The following is a 21536-nucleotide window of genomic DNA, read 5'->3' on the forward strand; positions in this document are numbered from 1 at the left end:
AAAATAGGAGAAGGAACACAAACCACCCCATCATGGTCCTTCAGTCCCATCCTAACTACAAACAAACAAATTAGAGAGAGTCTCACAAAAACCCTCCAAAACTACTTCAAGGAAAACGATGTAGACAATATAACAACCCCCCTCCTATGGGACGCAATGAAAGCGGTCACCAGAGGAGCTTGCATAAAAGAGAAAACATTCCTTAAAAAACAAACCTCCTCAAAAATTAGCAAAATAGAACAAGACATCACAGCCCTCTCATCATGCTACAAACAAACAGGATCTAAAAAACTCCTCAAACTTATAGAACAAAAAAGGAGAGAACTAGACTCCCTAGAAATTAACAAAACAATGATCAACATTCTATATTCTAAACAACGTTTCTACGAATATGGAGGGAAAAACTCCAGATTACTAGCAAATAGATGTAGGAAAAAAGCACTCAAAACAAGAATACACTGCATCACCAAAAAAGACGGCAACATAACATTCTCCCCTGAAGAAATATCCTCAGAATTTGCAGAATTCTACTCCAACCTATACACCTCCCATAACCCACCAGAGAAGGAAATCAGAACATTTCTAGCAGGACTGACCATGCCTACCCTAACTGATGAGGAACAGGAATTCATGGACAGCCCTATCACCCCAGAGGAGATAGAAGTGGTCCTCAAAAACCTGAAACCACACAAAGCCCCAGGCCCAGACGGCTTCACAGCAGAATTCTATAGGAAATTCAAAGAACCCTTGATGCCCTACATGACCCGCCTATTCAACGACATCATAAAAGGGGGCCCCATCCCCAAAACCTGGACCCACTCCAAAATAGTCTCCATCCCAAAACCACTAAAAGACAGCCTCAAAGTAGAATCATACCGCCCAATCTCATTAATAAACCAAGACTACAAGATATTCACATCAATCTTGGCCAACCGCCTAAAAATCTTCCTACACAAGTTAATAGCCCCAGACCAGACTGGCTTTGTCCCTGGCCGCAATATAACAGACCCCATCAGGAAACTACTGAACCTGATCGAACACAGCAAGGCAACTAAACTCCCATTGACAATTATGTCCCTAGACATCCTCAAAGCCTTTGATTGCTTAGAGTGGAAATACATATTAGCAGTACTAACTAACATGAAATTTGGCCCCAACTTCCTACAAACCCTCAAACAAATATACTCCCAAGCCTCAGCAAAATGCAGAACTAACAATATGGATTCTAATACTATAGCTATCCAAAGAGGCACGAAACAAGGATGCCCACTGTCTCCCTTCTTATTTATCCTGGCTCTGGAACCCTTAGCAATCCGCATCCGAGCAGCCACAGACATCAAGGGAGTGGAAATAAAAGGCAGAACCTATAAATTAGGGCTCTTTGCAGATGACCTAATGGTCACAACACCAGACCCCATAAGCACAGCAACCTCCCTAATCAGAGAACTCAACACATTTGCAATGGTGTCGGGCCTACAGGTAAATTTTACAAAGTCAGAAGCTATGTGCTTCAACACCCCTCCTCACACCCAAAAAGAACTCACGAAGGTCACCAAAATAAAACTCTGCCACACCAAGTTCAGATACCTAGGGGTACAAATAACCAGAAACCTCAATAAACTGTACCTCCACAACTACAAGCCCCTGTGGCGACAAATTAACAAAGACCTAAAGAGATGGAATAACATGAATTTCACTCTCTCAGACAAAACAGCCATGATCAAAATGATCACACTCCCAAAACTAACCTACCTATTCCAAACCCTCCCAATCTGGATCCCCTCAACCCAACTCCGCAGTTGGCAGAGAAAACTACACTCTTTCATCTTCTCACATAAAAAACCAAGAATAAGCCCCAAATACCTGCACCTCCCCACCTCAGAAGGAGGATGGGGAATCCCCAACATAGAAGCATATTACATTGCCAACCAAATACGCCATATAATCCCATACACACTAGAAGATGAGACAAAACAATGGGTACACCTAGAGAGGGACACAACTGAAAATACCTGCACCACAACATACCCACTCCTCCCAAACAAACTAAAGAAAATTCCCACAACACTTAACAGGTACACACAGACCATGCTCAAAGCATGGAAAACACAAATAGGCAAACTATCCCCAACCCCATCCCCACTAATCCCCCTGGCGTACCACCCATTATTCCACCATGCAGCACAAAACCTCCAGATAAAAACCTGGCGAACCAAAGGCTTATATCGCCTAATAGACTTTTATAAAAATAACAAACCCTTGTCAACACAAGAAATACAAGACAAACTAGAAGACACCCAAATGCCCTGGTTAACACAACACCAACTACATGCCCTCTTAAACAACCCAACAGTAAAATCAGCAGCAACTAGACCCCTGACAACCTTTGAAAACCTCCTCCTAACAACAAAGGGAAACGGTAAAGGGGCGGTATCCGCAATATACAAAATACTACTCCAAAACCCCGCAAATCCCCTAGACGCAATCAAAAAACAATGGGAGAATGACATAGGCTATGAGATTAACCCCACTCAATGGACCAGAATGTGGTCTAAACCCCCCTTTAAATCCATATCAACGAAAAGAAAAGAACTCACACTGAAACTCACCTACAGGTGGTACCTAACACCAAGGAAACTAGCGCTAATACACCCAGGAACCTCACCAAAATGCTGGAGAGGGTGCACCTCCACAGGCACATACCTCCACATGTGGTGGGAGTGTCCCAAAATCCAACTATTCTGGACAATAGCCATACAAGAAATATGTAAAATAACTAAACAAGTATTAGACGTCACCCCAGAATTGGCCCTACTAAACATCTTCCAAGACAACAATGCCCATTTACACCACAAAGAACTCATAACCCACCTACTTTCAGCAGCCAGAAACACCATAACCAGACACTGGAGAGACCTGTCAGGAGTAAGCATGGACCAATGGTACCAAATAGTATGGGAAACAGCCCTACTAGAAAAATTAACTAATAAACTGAAACTGACACGGGGACAAACAGAAGAAGACACCTTCACCCCGGTATGGCTCCCCTTTATCACATACACAGCCCAACAGGACAACGACAATAATCCACCAACAGCATACAAATCAATATGGCTAACCTGATCCAAAACACCCACCCACCTCACTCACACACGAAAACAAAGATCACCACAGCCAATCACAAACAAACAATCACACCCTAGGCCAACCCCAACCTCTCTCACCACCAAAGGAACACAAGTGAACAACACAAGCACGCTGACACCAAACTCTACATACATTAAGCATAACAGAAACACCGCTACCCGACCCCACCCCCATCCATCTCCCCTCCCTCCACCCCCTTTCCTTTTTTTTTTTCCTTTTTTCTTTTCTTCTCTCCCTAATGCCTCATCAAATGAAACAGATTTGTAAAATTGTTACATGGAAGAAAAAAAAATACGAGGCATTACACTTACACTGTAAAACAAGAAAACCCTTAATAAAATATTTAAAAAATAAAAAATAAAAAAATAAATTTCGGTGATAGGCTCTCTTTTGCATAGATTACTATTCCTCTCTTTTTAACCTTGTCCGATGAAATAAACTCTTGGCCTAATCTTTTATTAATCAATACTTTCCTATGTAGCCTTATCACATGTGTTTCCTGTAAACAAATCAAGTCCAATTGTTCCTTTTTCAATAAATGAAAAACTTTTTTCCTTTTCTCAGGGGAGTTAAATCCGTGAATGTTCCAACTTAATAGTTGCAGAGACATGATATCATTATTTTGCTTTTCCTCCAACTGCACCAAGTAATTGTTCTTGTTCTGTCGGTGGTGTCACTTTCTCTAGTTTGTCCAGTTCCAAAGGTAGTGACACTAAGTCTAGTATTCCTGGTTTTAGTGCTCTTGGCTCTTCTTCTTCAGCTTCTTTTTGTAGGTTTTCTCCGCGTTCTCTCAGAAATTTTTCTTTATCTTCCACTGATCTTATTTTGATTTTTTTCCCTTTAAAGGTAAAATAAAGGCCTTGGGGAAACTCCCACCCGAAAACAATTCTGTTTCCTCTCAGTAGGGCCACCAGCTCTCCGTAGTTAGCCCTAAGATCCAATAGATATTTCGGAATGTCCTTAAAAATCTCTACTCTTGAGTCCTGTATCTCCAAGGTCTGCTGGAAGTGCAGACTCAATATTTTGTCTCTCTCTTCTTTTGTTCGGAGGGTAATCAAACAGTCTCTCACCCTGTTCTTTCTCCCTCCTCTTCCAAGTCTGAAAGCACTTACTATCTTAAAGTCTTGCTTATCATCCAAGTTCCCAAAGTCTGCAAATTCCTGTGTAAGAAAGTCACTTAGGCTGTCTTTTTCAAGTTCAGGTACCGCCCTGATCCTCAAATTAGTCTGTTTCTCCTTCAGTTCAATCATAGACAAAAGCAACCAGTGGTCCTCAAGCTGCTTACATATCAGTGTTATCTTTTCCTCTACAGCCGATGCTTTTTCCTTTGCTTCCTCAGCTGTCTTTCGATTCAAAGTAGATTCTTGCAGCAGTTTTTCAATAGATTCTGTGTTTGAATTCACCTTCTGCCCCAAGTTGTTGATGCTAGTAGTATTTTGGTCAATTTTAGTTGTTGCTTCAGTGACTTGTTTGCTTAATTTTTCCAAAGTTTCATAAATTTTACTGAAGTAAATCCCTCTTCAGATGCCATTCCTTTTAACCCAGCTTGTGCAGGATCTTCCCCTTGTGGTGCAGGAGGGCCGGATGCAGATGCTCTGCGCTGCTGCAATGCTGCACTAGTCTGCTGCAGTCTAACCTTGCCCGATCTTCTTGTTTTTTCCTGAGGCAAGTTCTTATCCTGAGGCAAGTTTGCCATAACACTTTATCTGAGGATCAAGGTCAGTCCCACGGCCAAAGCTTGTTTTGCCAAAGCTTGTTTTGCAGTGAAAATTTCCCTTGCCAGTTAAAAGTGGAAAATTCCCCAACTAGTTGTAGCAATTTCAGTGTTCCTCTAGGGGGACACAGTAACAGTCAATGGTATTACAATAAAGTATCTTCTCCAGCTTTCCCAAGTCCCCCTTCAACAAAATAAGCAACAGTTTCAAGTCCAAAGAACCCCTTCAGAAAAAAGTATCTCACTTGCAGAGTTAACTGTCAAAAAGTTACATTGTCCATAAACAGTGCGACTCTCAATACAGCAATTCTATTGATCCTGGCAGTCCGTTCCCAAGGGTTAAGTGGTGGTCTTTATTCCCTTTTCTCTCCTTTTTTTCTCTTTTTTTGCAGGCAAAAGAAATACTTTCCCCTCTTCCCTCCCCTCTCCTGCAATTCAGGGAGGCAGTTCTTTTAATTTGACGTTAGGATTTAAGTCCTTTCAACGCAACTCTCCAGGTCTTAGCTTAGACAGTCTTTGCTTTGATCTGTATACAGAGAAGGAAGGCAGACTTCCTGTTTACGCCTTCCCGCTTCAGTGCCAAATTAATCCTTTTCCCCCCTTAAATTCCCCGATCTTTAAACTTGACCTACTCACGGGTAGTTGTTTAGTAGCCGAATTGTCACAGGAAAAAGGTCAGCGCTCTCCGGCAACAGCTGTGCGGCTTCACTCCGCAGAAGAAGTAATTGACTCTCAGCACCGCGCCAGACTCCCCGTTTCGCTCCAGAGCCCCTTACAGGGCTCCCTCGCAGATTGGGGGGGGGCGCTAAAGGTGCCCGCCGAGTCCCACGGTCACAGGCTTCACCCGCCTGCGATTTCGAAGGGGTCCCCGCTTCGCCGTAGCAGAAGGACCCAATTTCCGCGGAGCTGCTCCCTCAGAACTAGAGGGAATCCGCCATTACCGATGGCGCCGCCTCCGGAAGTTGTAGATCTCCTTTTTTCTTTGTGTTTCACATTTCTTCTTCATGACTGCTGTTCTAATAAATATTATTGCATTACATTCTTCATTAAATTATCTTTCCAATGCTATATAATTTTTTGGTATTAATCCCCCTAAAAGGCATCAAACCTTGGAAATACACTTTCCCCAAAAGGTTTCCATAATTTTGGCCACTAGTGTAAGTTGCTCGTTTTAAAGGTAATCTACTTTTTATATGGGATCAGACTGTTATTATTAATGTTTCATGTTGGAAACATGTTGGAAGCCGCCTAGAGTGGTTGGGGCCACCCAGCGAGATGGAAGGGGTATAAATAAAAATTATGACTATTACTATTATTATGATCACTGCTACTACTACCTAATATTCAATCAGCCTGGCTTTTCTCTGGGATGGATTTTGTTTGGCCCAGTCATGGCATCCCCTCCATCGCCAATGTGAGGCGTCTCTTTGGTCAACCCAAGAAAACAAAAACAGAAAACCTGACAGAAGCTACTTATCTTTCCTAACAACTCTGAAGCTGACATTTAAGATGCCTGGGCAGTTCAGACCAGCCGAATCGTGGTATAAAAAGGCAGAACTGGAGGAAGATGGTTCACAGAAAAAACTGGAATTTGCTGTTCAAGGTTTCTTGTGGGGGTGTTAGGTTCCCAGGTGTTGTAGGGGGCGCTGCTGAGCTCTGTGGAAATGTATGAGGTTCATCTCATAGAGGTATTTTTTGAATTTCCAGGCAGATAGGACAATCCCACAGGGAGCCTTACCAAGAGAGGCCACGATCCCACGATTCTCCTCCATGACGTCCTTATGCAGAGCTCTCTGGTCAGGATCCAGCAACGCCCACTCCTCATCCGTGAAACAAACAGCGACATCTTCAAAGCACACTGGACCCTAAAAGAAAAAGGAAATGTCCTCTTCTGAGACAGCAGAAATATGATCTGCTACACAATGCTCTGTCTCCTTCCTTCCTCTTAATTGCTGCGTTGTTTCAATAGGATTGCTTTGCTACACATTTTTATTATGGATGCCTATTTTATTCAGCTTTTAATTATGGGTATTCATCTTTGTGCAAATAGGTGGCTCTCTTCCTTGTGGTTTTCAAGTCATTCTGCCTACGCAGGGATTCCAGTTTCCCAGATGGAAGGATCCCCTTTCTCCTCTCCTCATGTCCTGTTCTGAAGAGGATCCTTCCCAGTGCCCTACAGCCAAATTCCAGGGATTCAAGGGGGCATGCTCTTGGGGCTAGCTAAGTGAATCCTGGACACTATTTGTTCTCGTCTGTCCACTGCTTAGAAGCCTATTTTAGCACTCAGTGATGAATATAGAAATACAATAAGCCTAGTTTGGATGGCTATCTGTCTTGGAGGATCTAGCTGAGACTCCTGCAATGCAGGGGGTGGGACTTGATGACCCTTGGGGTCCCTTTCAACTCCTGGATTCCATGAAAACAGCAACTACAAAGGAATCCTACTGGGGACATTCAGAAGGCTGGTGTCACAGAGTTATCTGGGCAGGAAATCCCACACTTCACAGCTGGAGTTAACTCTTTATCAGCAAGAACACAATATTCACAGACTTGGCTGAGTTTCAGGCCGAATGAGAAGAGCAGCTCATTCCCTGAGGGTCTGTCAGTTTGCATTTCTTAGTGCAGAAAGTATGGAACTGATATTGTCTATTCTATTATAGTTAGTTCAAGAGGGTTCCGGAAGCTTCTCTGAATAAAAGAAACAGAAGTTTCCTGACGTTTGGGTTATTCCTTCAGAGAAGCCGAGTACAGCTGGGTTAAAGTGGTTCTCTCATCTCTTCTGTCAAGGTCATGCTGACTATAAGAAGAGGCCAGAAGGAGCCTGGGTTTCACTTTCTCTCTCTCTTCCTTCTGGTGTTCTGTACATAGTATGCTGAGTGTTGAGGTTTAAATTTATTATAAGTTGTGGTAAGTTTAGGTTAAGTCTGCTGCAACTGGATTTCTTATGGACAGGGCCAATCCTGAAGGTTTTGGATTTGGGACCATTATGCTCATTTGTCTTCAGTAGCAGTAAAGCTCTGCTGGGTGAAATATAATTGCCTGGGTCTATTTTTGGGAATCCTGCAACATCTTTACATTTTCACTCTGGTAACTATACATTGGAGTTCTGCTCTGGATCAATACTGAGTAGAATTCCATGACAGGGTCTTCCTCCATGAAATCAGTTGCCAAAAGAGAAGGCCCCCAGCTCCCCACAGCTTTCCAAGCCCCCTCCTCTCTGGGTTTCTGGCATACGATTGAACAGTGCGCCAGTGTGCAGCCTGCCTTTGCTCCTCCATGTTAGACCTCTCTTGGCTCTGAGAGACGAGCAGGGAGGGTGGCTTCTGGCAGAAGGAGAGGGAGCCCCCGGTGGCTCCTCCTTCTCCTGACTCACCTCTGCCTTTCGACCTCCCTCCTCCCACTCGCCTCCTTCCTCTTCTGCCTCTGATTCTGCACTGCATTCTGCCACAGAGTCTCCCAGCTCACTAAGCCCTGTTACCCCTTCAGCTTCTGACACCTCCTCTTCCCAGGCTTCTCCCTCTTCTCCCTCTTCCCGCTCATCCTTCCTCCACCTCCACTTCTTGGACTCTGAGGCGTCTTCCCTTCCTGGTTCCCTGGCTGCTTCCTCCCACCATTCTTCTGTGCCAACCAGTCCATGACATTGCTCCATCCCTCGGCCTCTGTCCCCGCAAGGCAGCTTCCCCTGACCTGATCTGGTTCCACAGCTGCTGCTTCCCTTCTGCCCCCATGAAAAGGCGGATCAGGAGGTTTTGCCGGCATCATTCTGTCACCTGGAAGAGAAAAAAGGTAAGCAGGATGCCAGGAGTGCCTGCTTCTCTCACAGGTGAAACAGGGCATATCTAACTAAAGATGGGCCTTTCAGAAAGCCTTTCCTGCTGAGTGCAGTTGGACGTTTGTGCCCGTTTCATATGTTAGTTGTGCAAAAGTACTTCTTCCTTCCTCTGGACCCTTTGTCCCAACTGTGCCCCCCCAAAAAAGAAAAACCAAGATGAAAAGAACCCACAGATTACTTGGGAAAGCAACAGAAAGAAAAACCACCTTCCTCCTTACCCAGTGGCCTCTCTCTGGTGTCCAACGGAGGCCTCTCTGCCTCACAGGAATCCAGGTCCATTTCCTCAAAATGATCCTTTTCCTGGAAAAGAAACAAGGATTCAAAACAGAGAAAGGTGAGAAAGATAAGAAAGAGAATGACAAAGACAAGAACATTCAGGGTGTTAGATCTCATTCCATGGATGCTTTCCCAGAAAAAGGATGGGCCATTAGTAGAGCATTATGGGATGTTCTCTGTCCTGTTTGGAGCCCCTTGGGAGTATCCAGAGGAAAGTCTCCCTCACCTGCTTTCTCTCCTCTGCCTGACTCAGGAGGAAACCTTCGGCCAGGGCCACCGCCTGGGAACTGGTCTCCGCTCCACACTCCCTCACCCAGCTCTCCATCTCCGGGGGAAGGACAGCCAGGAACTGCTCCAAGATCACCAGGTCCAGCATCTCAGCTTTCGTGTGCCTTTCTGGCTTCAGCCACTGGTGGCAAAAGTGGTGGAGTTGGCTGCAAACCTCTCGGGGTCCTTTATCTTGCAGGTAGCAGAACCAACTGAACTGCCGGATCTGCACCTCTGAGCGGAGGGTGTCCTCCTCACCCAGGATCTTCAGCACAGCGTTTTCCCAGAATCCCCCACTGCTCCCAGTTTGGTTGGCATGGCCTCTTCCTGCTTCGGGGCCAGCTGAATCTCGATCATCCATCTGTGGTCTCAGGAAACTTCTAAGAGATCAGAAGGAACCCTTTGATCTTCGTCTTAATGAGAAGTCCTGGAAATCCTACAAAGCAAATACATTGTTCTGTTACATAATTTGTAGGTCAGGAGAAGAAAATGCTTCTCTAAAAAAGCATGGATGAGTCTTGCTAGGAACCAGGGCTAGACTGGACCGCAGCCCTTTTTGAAAAGACAGAGGAGGAGGAGGAGGGTGAGGAGGAGGAGAAGCAGAAGCAGAAGCAGAAGAAGACTCCTCTAGCTCTCCTAGAAGGAAGATTGCAATGCAAAATGTGGAGGAACTGAAGGGGTTTCTGGGAGATGAATCAGCCTGGTTTCTCCTGCCTTCCAGTCAATGCATGAAGTCAGAACTGACTGACAAGGGAGTCATTTGTATCTTGTGGAAAATGGATGCCTGGCTCAAGTGGGGGTCCTCACCTGGGGGTCCTCAGGAGTTGCTCTCCCCCCACCCCCACTTCTGGGCACATTCCTCCCCCTGCTTTTGTCTCCTTTTCTTGCACTTGGTCTCTCTGCCACTCTCAAGACAGACTCCTGGGGTGGGGTCTCTTTTTCTTTGCTCTGAGGGCCAGGTATGTATCTAGTCAACCCCCTGAGGGCCAAGTGGACGGGGCCAAATACATCTCCTTTGAAATTTAGGCAGCTAATTTATTATTATTATTCTCTTAGATAGCTTAACACACACACAGCCATTGATGCCCAGGTCCCTGGAGGCTCAGGGAGTAGCAGTGCCCATTTCCGGCTGAGAGGATGTGGTCCTGGGATGCCCTGCTCTGGGTGCGAGGGGATGGCTGCCGTGGCCTCCGTGGGGAGCTGCCCTGGGAGACACTGGGAAACTGGTCCCCAATGCAGCAGCCAGACTCTGGGCTGGGATCCCTCTCTTTAGTCCTGGCCTCTCTTTTCCACCTTTTTTTTGGGGGGGGGCTAGTCCACCTCCTCGTCCAGCTTTGGAAAACCACTTGCACCTGTTCCCTCTGTTGTGCAGTGATGCTGTGCGACGTCACAGAGAGTTAAAGTCCCAGGGACTCCTTTGTTTGAAGAAGGGAGATTTCGGGGGAGTCATTGTTTTTCTGAAGGGGGGGCGAAATGCCAAATGAGTTTGGGATCCTCTGCTCTGCAGGAAGGAGAGTGTGGCAGACCTGGCCCCTCCCTGGCAGGACCCTCTCCTCCCTGACTTGGGGTCCCCCCCCAGGCCTCCTCCCCTGCTGCAGCCCTGCCCCCCCCCGTCTCCCCACTGCACCCTCCGGGGGGGGGGGGGACAGATGAGACTCACCAGATCCCAGGAGGAGACAGCGAGGCAGCCCTTGCAGGAGAGACACCCTAGCAGGAAAGGGCTGGGGAGGGAGGGGCCTTGGCTCTGGAGGACCTCTCCCCCCCCCCCCGCTTCCTGTCCTCTCTAGGAAGGCAGCTCGGTTCCCTTTAACCCTTGCAGTGCCGAGTCCCCCAGCTCAGCCCCCCCCCTTGCATTGCACACTCACGTGGCCAGGGCAGAACTCTGATTTCTATTCATTTCTGTTCTTTTTAATGGCTCTAAGGGGGCAGCTGCCCCCTGGCTCGGCCTATGGCAAGGTGTGCTTTTGGGGGGGATTTTGGCTCTTGTCAGAGCCTCTCCCTCCCTTGGCCAGAAAGTGGAGGAGCAGCTTGCAGGGAAAAGGGCTTTGCAGGAGGCAAGGAAGCTCCTCCTAGAATTCAGGAGTGGAGAGATAGGAGGGGATCCCAGGGTCATCTAGTCCAACCCCAGCAATGCAGGAATCTCAGCTGAAGCATCCATGGCAGATGGCCGTCCGATCTGTTCTTAGAAACCTCCAAGGAAGGAGAGTCCACCACCTCCCAAGGGAGACCTTTCTCCTGCCCAACTGCTCTTAGATGTCCCCCAAGGCAGCGGGTCCTGAGTTCCAGCCCTGCTGAAATAATCACACTGGCTGCTGAGGAGGAATCTAGCGAAGTTCAAAATAAATAAATCCTATTCTCATCATGAATAACCAAGACTTTCTTAAGCATGTTGCTATGCAAACATTCAATAGGATGCCATTTCCCCTCCCAGAAATGCTGAATTTCTAACTCAATGGACTAAAAATGGATGGTTGTTATGCTTAGGGAAGCTTTTAATATTTGATGGACTATTGTATTTTAATATTTTGTTGGAAGCTGCCCAGAGTGGCTTGGGAAACCCAGCCAGATGGGCGGAGTATAAATGAATGAGTAATAATAATAATTGTTGTTGTTGTTAATTGAATTGATATACCGCCCTTCATCAAGAGATCTCAGGGATATTGAAAACACAGAACACATGAAAAGTATACAAATGATGCATCACCTCAAATTCTTTAATCGGGTGAGTTTTCTCCTTTGGAAAGAGGCAGGTGGAATCTCCACGGTTGCTAACAGAATAACGTTGAAAGGCTAGTGAAATATGGGGAACCAAGAGCATCTGCTTGGCATGCAGAATGTCCCAGGGTCAGCCCCTGGCAACTCCCGCAAGGGCTGGATGAGACCTCTGCCTGAAACTGGGGGGAGCTGCTGCCAGTCAGTGTGGACTATACAGGGTTAGAGGGAGGCCTTGGTCCGGCTCAGCAGAAGGCAGCTTCTGAGGCTACTTCAAAGCTCTGCAAGATCAAGACGCAAGTGATCGACTACATGGAGATGGCTGAAATGACTGGCAGAATCCGTGACCAGGGAGAAGAACTGATGGAACAGGACTGGAAAAAGTTTAAGGACTATTTACAAAAATATTGTAAAATCTTTGAGTGTTAATATGATGTGGGAAGTGAAGGTAACAGGGTTTGTGTGACTTTGGTTAAATGTGAATGAAAAGAAGAACGTTAAAAAGGATAGGGGGTTATGAACAGAACATTATTATGTCATACTATATAAGATGAGGTATGGACTAAAATAATGGAAAATTGGGACATAATAATTAGAATATAAAATTAAGTATGGTTTAAATAAGGTTTTGAACTTGCTGAATTTGATTGGAATAAAGTGGAACACAAAAAAGGGGGATGTGAGGAGGTCAAGACAGAGGGGCATGGAACTCTATAAATTTAAGAAAGTGGGTCTTTCTCTTTTTTTTCTATTTTCTTCTTTTTTCTGCTATATATTTTTGTCTTTTTTGATGTATTTGTTTTTTATATGAGCTTTATGTATGGAAATGATACATCTTGAAATGATGAATTTTTTTTGTTTTGTAAAACCTTAATAAATATTTATTTAAAAAAAAAAAACAAAGCTCTGCAAGATCAAAAGGGATAGATATTCCCTAAGCAAACCAAATTTAAGAAACTGGAATCATGGCAGCCGGAATTTTGCACAGGATTCCAGCTGTGGATTCTGACCAAGGCAGAAGAGAGCAGGACTCGGACTTCCCTCCATCTGGACACGATGCACTTCTGTGGATGCAGCCGAGAAGAACATTTGCCTTCTTTGCTGCTGCATTAAGCAGTGTACTCAGGTGGAGCTTGGGATCCACCAAGACCCTGAGATCCTTTTCGCATGTCCAGCTAGTCAGTCCGGTGTCCCCTGCACAGCAGAGTCTCCCTGCTAATTGTCCCAAATTAAATCCAGGCGTCTTGTGTGAGGGAAACTGCGATCCAGGGAGTCTCTGGCAGGAGATAATGAGACAAGGAAAGTTGTATTTACAAAAAAGAGAATGGTGAAACAAAGTGAAGACAGGAGATGTGTTCTTTCAGGTAGAAGTTAACTTATTACTTCAGCTAAATGTCTCAGGATTAAACACGGTTCTGCAGGCACAGCTTCCCTCCAATTCAGTTGCTGCACTTCAGGGAAATGTTCAGGTTTCCAGAATAGATGGTGAGAGGCAGAACTCTCTTTCTGCGGCTTCTCTCTCATCCCCTCCCTTAGTTATGAGAGGTCTTTCCGTGAGGTACTTTTGACACAGCCCAGCTTCCTTCACAGCGAGGGGCCACTTTTCCTCGGTTCCCCTGAGGTATTTTCCTTTGTATGCCAGACCCAGGGGATCCTCTCAGCCCTTGCCACGGACTTGGGAATCTCCTTTTCCTAGCAGATCTCTCTCCTCCTGACTGGAAGGAGACCCCAGAAGAAGAAGAGAGTCTTCCCACAGCTTCTCCCTCCAGCTTCGCTCCCATCTGAATACTCCCTTCAGACCCTCAACATGGTCTCCCCATCTCAGCTGTGAGGCTCCTTCCTCTGGCTCCATAGATATTCTCCTCAGAGCGGAGGATCCACTCAGATCAGAGCCACTTCTCCCTCCCTCCACCCTCTCCTCATCCCCATCTTCTCCCAACCTTCCCTCTCTCCCATCTCAAATCCCCTCAGAAACGGCTCTCTTTATTTTCCCTCCAAAAGTGCTGGCGCCACCCCCCTCTGGGTAGCCAATCAGAAAGAGGCTCTGGCCCTCTGGTGGAATGGTGAGGCACTGCACCCCCAGACTCTGCTCTGGCTCTGCTGTCCGTCACAGCAGCCAGCTGCCCCAGCAGGCCTTGCAATCTCCCCACCGCTTGAGCCGTCCTCCATTGTCTCCCGAGACAGGCGGATGAGGAGAGAGCCATTCAGGGGCCACAGGAAAGGGGCATCGGGGGCCGACAGAGGCAAACTGGAGCGGGGCAGCATTGCTGAAAGGATGCCTACCTCTCTCTCTTCTTCCTCCTCAATATCCGTTATTTCTAGCTAAGAAATTTGAGGAAAGGCAGCTACTCTGTGTAGGGTTTCTTGGGGTTGAGATCCGTAAGCTGAGTATGGTACGATTTCTCAGTGATAAATATGATACACTTTTATGGGTGTTACGGAAAATTCCAGGTTGAGAGACGACTCATCAGCCCAGCCAGTCGGGTGCAAGTCCCTCATGGATCCATGAGGTCGGTAAAAGAAGGAAGTTCCAGCCAAGTAATTTGGAGCAAAACAGCGGTCAGTAGACCTTGATCTTTCTTGTTGCCCAACAGGAGCAAGAACCCAGAACAAAGGGTTACCTTGACCTTTACCCAGAAGACATTTCACAGGGCATCATGAATAGGCCCATACTACATCACAAAGGAGGAGGCGATATAAGACATACACAAGTTCAGCAGGGGCCAGACACCGCTCCCAAGACCTCTTAAGTGCCCATACCCAAAGAACAATGAAACCCTTGGCATCTCCTTGCCCTCAGGACTTGTCTAGAGATGGGCTTTCAGAACACCTGACTTGCTAAATTGCCTCTGGGGATGTCTATTGTTGCCCCCCCCCGGTCACTCCCTGGGTGGGGGGCCATGTATGGGCTCTCAGGCTTGGGGAAAGATGCCCTCTTCCGGCTGCCTATGTGACTTCCTGCTTCTTGGTTCATGGAGGGAGGTGGAGCCCAAATTCACCTTTCTTTCAGGGTTAAAATGATATTGGAATGAGGAGAGTCGGTTAAAGTATGGATTTTCTTCGAATTTATAAAGCTAGGTATCTTCCCTGCGCTGTCAAGTCAAAAGCATACATTCAGGCCTAATATTCGTAACATTGCAATAACTATAAAGATGTCGTCGCCCCCCCCCCCCCCGTCATTTCCGTAACATGGGTAAGTGAACTCATATTTGAAACAACGATACTGGGCGATACTGTCTCCAGATGAAATTAAACCCATGCTTTTATTTATTTTCATGGTATAAAAGATAATTTTAAAGAAAGCAATGGTTACAACAGTAAACAACAAATAGTTTGTCCTCATGGAATTGCAGACTTTCATCCTGCCATGTGTTAAAGTTTCAATTGATTATTCTAAAAGATCACACCACATTTTCCCACAAGTGCTGGGTAGATTCCGGCAACAGTCTTCACAATTTATGTATTCAATAAACATTGGCCACGTGTTATAAAAGGAATACGGACTGTGTTCCCCCACCTTTTGGATACTTAAATTGTGATGCCCAGAACTGAACACAGTATTCTGGGTGGGGCCTGACCAAAGGTAGAATAAAGTGGTACTATCCCTGCTTATTTAACTTATATGTGAAAGGCTGGGCTGGATGAATCCCTAGCCGGAATTAAGATTGCCGGAAGAAATATCAACAACCTCAGATATGCAGATGACACAACCTTGATGGCAGAAAGTGAGGAGGAATTAAAGAACCTTTTATTGAGGGTGAAAGAGGAGAGCGCAAAATATGGTCTGAAGCTCAACATCAAAAAAACGAAGATCATGGCCACTGGTCCCATCACCTCCTGGCAAATAGAAGGGGAAGAAATAGAGGCAGTGAGAGATTTTACTTTCTTGGGCTCCATGATCACTGCGGAGCTTAAAAGCAGAGACATCACCTTGCCAACAAAGGTCCGTATAGTTAAAGCCATGGTTTTCCCAGTAGTGATGTATGGAAGTGAGAGCTGGACCATAAAAAAAGCTGATTGCCGAAGAATTGATTATTTGAATTATGGTGCTGGAGGAGACTCTTGAGAGTCCCATGGACTGCAAGAAGATCAAACCTATCCATTCCGAAGGAAATCAGCCCTGAGTGCTCACTGGAAGGACAGATCCTGAAGCTGAGGCTCCAATACTTTGGCCACCTCAGGAGAAGAGAAGACTCCCTGGAAAAGACCCTGATGTTGGGAAAGATGGAGGGCACAAGGAGAAGGGGACGACAGAGGACGAGATGGTTGGATAGTGTTCTTGAAGCTACCAGCATGAGTTTGACCAAACTGCGGGAGGCAGTGGAAGACAGGAGGGCCTGGTGTGCTCTGGTCCATGGGGTCACAAAGAGTCGGACATGACTAAATGACTAAACAACAACAACATTCCTGCCCTTGATCTGATTCTGCCTTCTGCCACATTGGCCTCCGCTCCCCATTTGGTGTCGTCTGCAAATGTGATGAGCATCCCCTTCAGTTCCTTCATCCAACTCATTCATAAAGACGTTGAATGACAACGGGCCCAGGATTGAACCCTACAGCACCCCTCTTGTCACTTCTCCCAGGATGATGAGGAACCATGAAGGAGTCCTCTTTGGGTTTGGTCAGTCAAATCCACCAGTTACCTTGTTCAGCCGAAATTTTACCAGCTTCCTCACATAAATATCACAGGGGATTTTGTCAAAAGCCTTACTGAAATCAAGATGCACTATTTCCACAGCTGTTCCCTGGTCAACAAAGTTTGTAACTCCATCCAAAAAAAGGGGAGGAGAGATTTCTCTGGCTTGACTTGTTTTTGAGAAAGCCATGCTTTCATCTTGTATGTTTCTGTTGTGAAATCTTCAGATGAAAGGCACATAAATATTAAAAATGATAATAAATAAGGATATTGACAAGCTGAAACGTGCAAAGGAAGGCAATTTATGTAATTATTTAATTTGTATACCACCCGAAACAGTGGTGCCAACTTGAATAAAATATGGGTGGGGGGCCAGGTAAGGCCCACCTTGCACAATCAATCACATGATGCATAAAGGGCACTGGAATGGTGATGCCTACCAACTAGGGGGTGGCCCCCTCAAATATACTATTGGGGGGCAAAACACCCTTGGCCTCTAAAAGTTGACTACTGTTCCTACATGTCGCAGGACGGTTACAACATAAAAAGACAATATAAAAACACAAAATGCACATCTGTAACCCCTCTCACTACCAAATTTTAAAAGGGCATTAGATGTCAATAAGCCAGAGTGCTGGTTAACAAGGTGCGGATTTGCCTGGCTCCTAAAGCTGTTTAATGGTTTTTCCAACCTTTGCATGAATTCTCTGATGGGATGTGAGACTGAAGCTCTTCCTGAAGCTCTTTCCACATTCCACGCACTGATAGGGTTTCTCCCCTGTATGAATTCTCTGATGCTTAGTGAGAGAGGAGTTATGACTGAAGCTCTTTCCACATTCCATGCACTGATAGGGTTTCTCCCCTGTATGAATTCTTTGATGGGAAGTGAGATGGTAGCTCCTACTGAAGCTCTTTCCACATTCCACACACTGATAGGGTTTCTCCCCTGTATGAATTCTCTGATGGGAAGTGAGATTGTAGCCCTCACTGAAGCTCTTTCCACATTCAAAGCACTGATAGGATTTCTCTCCTGTATGAATTTTCTGATGCTTAGTGAGATCAGAGCTCTCCCTGAAGCTCTTTCCACATTCCACACACTGATAGGGTTTCTCCCCTGTATGAATTCTTTGATGGGAAGTGAGATGGGAGCGCCTACTGAAGCTCTTTCCACATTCAACACACTGATAGGGTTTCTCTCCTGTATGAATTCTTCGATGGGAAGTGAGACGGAAGCCCATACTGAAGCTCTTTCCACATTCCACACACTGATAGGGTTTCTCTCCTGTATGAATTATCTGATGGGAAGTGAGACTGGAGCTCTGACTGAAGCTCTTTCCACATTCCACACACTGATAGGGTTTCTCCCCTGTATGAATTCTCTGATGCTTAGTGAGATCTGAGCTCTTCCTGAAGCTCTTTCCACATTCCATGCACTGATAGGTTTTCTCCCCTGTATGAATTCTCTGATGCTTAGTGAGATCTGAGCTCTTCCTGAAGCTCTTTCCACATTCCATGCACTGATAGGGTTTCTCCCCTGTATGAATTCTCTGATGCTTAGTGAGAGAGGAGCTCTGCCTGAAGCTCTTTCCACATTCCACACACTGATAGGGTTTCTCTCCTGTATGAATTCTTCGATGGGAAGTGAGAGAAAAGCTCTGACTGAAGCTCTTTCCACATTCAACACACTGATAGGGTTTCTCTCCTGTATGAATTCTTCGATGGGAAGTGAGAGAGAAGCCCAGACTGAATCTCTTTCCACATTCCACACACTGGTAGGGTTTCTCTCCTGTATGAATTCTTCGATGGGAAGTGAGATTGGCGCTCTGCCTGAAGCTCTTTCCACATTCCACACACTGATGGGGTTTCTCTCCTGTATGAATTTTTCGATGGGAAGTGAGATTGGCGCTCTGCCTGAAGCTCTTTCCACATTCAACACACTGGTAGGGTTTCTCTCCTGTATGAATTCTTCGATGGGAAGTGAGAGAGGAGCTCTCCCTGAAGCTCTTTCCACATTCCACGCACTGATAGGGTTTCTCCCCTGTATGAATTCTTTGATGGTAAGTGAGATCAGAGCTCTCCCTGAAGCACTTTCCACATTCAAAGCACGGATAGGGTTTCTCCCCTTCATGAAATTTCTGATGGGAAGTGAGATTGAAGTTCTTCCTGAAGCTCTTTCCACATTCCACGCACTGATAGGGTTTCTTTCCAATGAGAATTCTTTGTTGGGAAGTGGAATGGGAGCTGTGACTGCAGCTCTCTTCATACTCCAAATTTTTGCGTGGCTTCTCCTCTCTGTGGGTTTTGTCATGTTCATCCTTGTTCTTGTTTTCCAATTCATCAAAATCTGCAATGGAGACAAAAAGGGATTAGAGCCTCAGAAACAAATCAGGAAGAACTGAAGGGAGTTGGGTCTTTGTTCATTGCCTTTGTTGGTTGTCATTAACCAACATTTTTATTAATATATTCTGATGGATTGTTGAATGTTGATTTGTTTGATATACAGTAGTGGCCAAAATTGTGGAAGCCTTTTGGGAAAAAAGTGTATTTCAGAAATTTGATGGCTCGTAACACGACTTCGTTTAGAGTAATACCACAAAATTATGTATCAATGAAAAGATAATTTAATGAAGAATGTAATTATCTGTAATCTATCAAAAGTCATAGTGGAATAACCAGAAAAAGGAAGCACAACTTGCTTAGCTTGACTTTTGTTAGTGTGTTATGTCATATTGTGGAAAGTTGATATAAAATTTACAGATTGTATATTATTAAGAGAGAATTACATGAAAATGATGTATAGATGGTATATCACACTAGTGAAAATGGCAAAGGTGTTTAAGAAAGAAAATAAGAGATGCTGGAGATGTAAAGAAAAGGAAGGAACATTTTATCATATGTGGTGGGAATGCAAATGCATTAAAAAATATTGGGAAATGATATATAATGAACTGAAAATAATGTTTAAAATGAACTTTGGTAAACATCCTGAAGCCTTTCTGTTAGGTATCTCAAATCAAGAGCTGCCAAAAGAAAAATGGACATTATTTATGTATACTATAACAGCGGCAAGAATCTTGACTGCACAAAATTGGAAGGTGGAAGAAATACCATCAAAAGAACAATGGTAAGAAAAACTGATGAATTGTGCAGAATTGGCTAAGCTAACAGAGAAACTACAGAGAAACTACAAGAGAAGGACAAAAAGGATTTTAAAAGTTTGGGAACCATTTACAGGTTATTTGCAGAAACAGCAACTGGCAGGGTCTGAATAAACTTTATTATAGTAACAGAAAAATTAGAGAAATGATAGGGGAATTTACTTTTATCTAAAGCAGGACACAATAAATAAAACTAAATAACTCAGTAGAAGGGGAGTTGAGGGAAGTCCGGAGGACAGGAGGGAGAACAATTGTATATAACATGATGATTGAGATATTTTTATTTGTTATAAAATTCAATAAATATTCATTTTTAAAAAAGAAGAAGATTGAGGAAAACTTAACCAAAGCTGGCCTTTCTATATTTGTGAAGAGGTATAAGGAGAGTCCCATGGACTACAAGATCAAACCTCTCCATTCTTAAGGAAATCAGCCCTGAGTGCACACTGGAAGGACAGATCGTGAAGCTGAGGCTCCAATACTGTGGCCGCCTCATGAGAAGAGAAGACTCCCTGGAAAAGACCCTGATGTTGGGAAAGATGGAGGGCACAAGGAGAAGGGGACAACAGAGGACGAGATGGTGGGACAGTGTTCTCGAAGCTACCAGCATGAGTTTGACCAAACTGCGGGAGGCAGTGGAAATACAGGAGGGCCTGGCGTGCTCTAGTCCAGGGGGTCATGAAGAGGCGGACACGACTAAAGGACTAAAGAACAACATAAGGAGACTCAGTCACTACAAAATCAGACTGGTAAAGGCAGGAAAAGGTGCACAACAGCAAGTGATGATCGAAGAATGGAGAGACTCTGTCTGCATGACAGAAGAAAATCATCTGGGTGTTTACAAGATGACATGGCGCAATGTAATGTGAAGTTGACTGCAAGGACTGGTCTAAATGCTAGAATTTCAAGGGAAAAGCCATTATCTCTCAAGCAAAGGTGGAAAAGATTAAACTGGGCTAAAACCCATGGTAACTGGACAGCGGAAGAATGGGACAGTGTTATTTGGAGTGATGAGACCCCAATCTCCTTGCTTGGTAGTGAGGGCATGAAATACGCGAGGAGGAGAATCGGAGAAGATTTACATCCTACTTGCATTACACCGACCGTGAAACACCCAGATAGTGTGATGATCTGGGGTTGTATGACAGCAAAAGGTGTGGGCAGAATTTGTGTCATTAATGGGAACGTAAATGCCCCCAATACATAAATCAAATACTTGAGCCTGAAGCGTTCTGAATGTGAAATCATATTCCACTGCTGGAATGGCCTGGGAATAGGCCAAGCGAAAATATTGGGAGCCGACTAAAGAAACTTGTTAGTCAGAAGCAACCCAGCAATAAAGCCCAATTAACAGAGGCAATAATTCCATCTTGGTTTCACCTTATTACAGCTGCAGAACTAAAAAACTTGCTTCACTCCATGAGAAGGCGTTGTAAGGCCAGAATGAAAGCTAAAGGTTACCAAAGTCAGTACAGTGGTCCCCGGCAAGACGAATGCCTCGCAAGATGGAAAACCCGCTAGACGAAAGGGTTTTCCGTTTTGGAGGTGCTTCGCAAAACGAATTTCCTTTTTTTAAAAAAAATATTTTATTAAGATTTTACAAAAACATAGGTTTACAAAATACAAAAAAGACATATAAAAAGAAAAATATACATAAAAAAGAAAAAAGAAAAAGAAAATACAAAAAACGAATAAATAAAAAGGAATTAAAAACAAATCCATTTTTGTTACTTTAAGCTCATTAGCTTGTTTCCTTGACCTCCTCACACCTCCCCTTTTTGTATTCCCATTTAA

At 44.9% G+C, this 21536-nt stretch overlaps 1 protein-coding gene across 6 annotated transcripts in view; it reads right to left on the minus strand.

Annotated features, from left to right (window-relative positions):
- Positions 1 to 21536, minus strand: part of LOC128412026 (zinc finger protein 420-like) — a 342858-nt gene that overhangs the window by 10158 nt on the left and 311164 nt on the right. For 5 of the 6 annotated variants that reach the window (XM_053384806.1, XM_053384803.1, XM_053384805.1 and 2 more), the window contains exons 6-7: positions 17277 to 18928; positions 12854 to 13224 (exon numbers count right to left, since the gene is read on the minus strand). In XM_053384806.1, coding sequence (XP_053240781.1) covers positions 12898 to 13224; positions 17277 to 18928 — 1979 coding nt within the window. In that variant the 3' untranslated portion in view covers positions 12854 to 12897. Of the gene's footprint in view, positions 1 to 12853; positions 13225 to 17276; positions 18929 to 21536 lie in introns of those variants that run through there. The other variant, XM_053384809.1, reaches the window with a different exon arrangement.

This window comes from Podarcis raffonei, chromosome 4 (assembly GCF_027172205.1).
Source record: "Podarcis raffonei isolate rPodRaf1 chromosome 4, rPodRaf1.pri, whole genome shotgun sequence".
Classification (NCBI taxonomy): domain Eukaryota; kingdom Metazoa; phylum Chordata; class Lepidosauria; order Squamata; family Lacertidae; genus Podarcis; species Podarcis raffonei.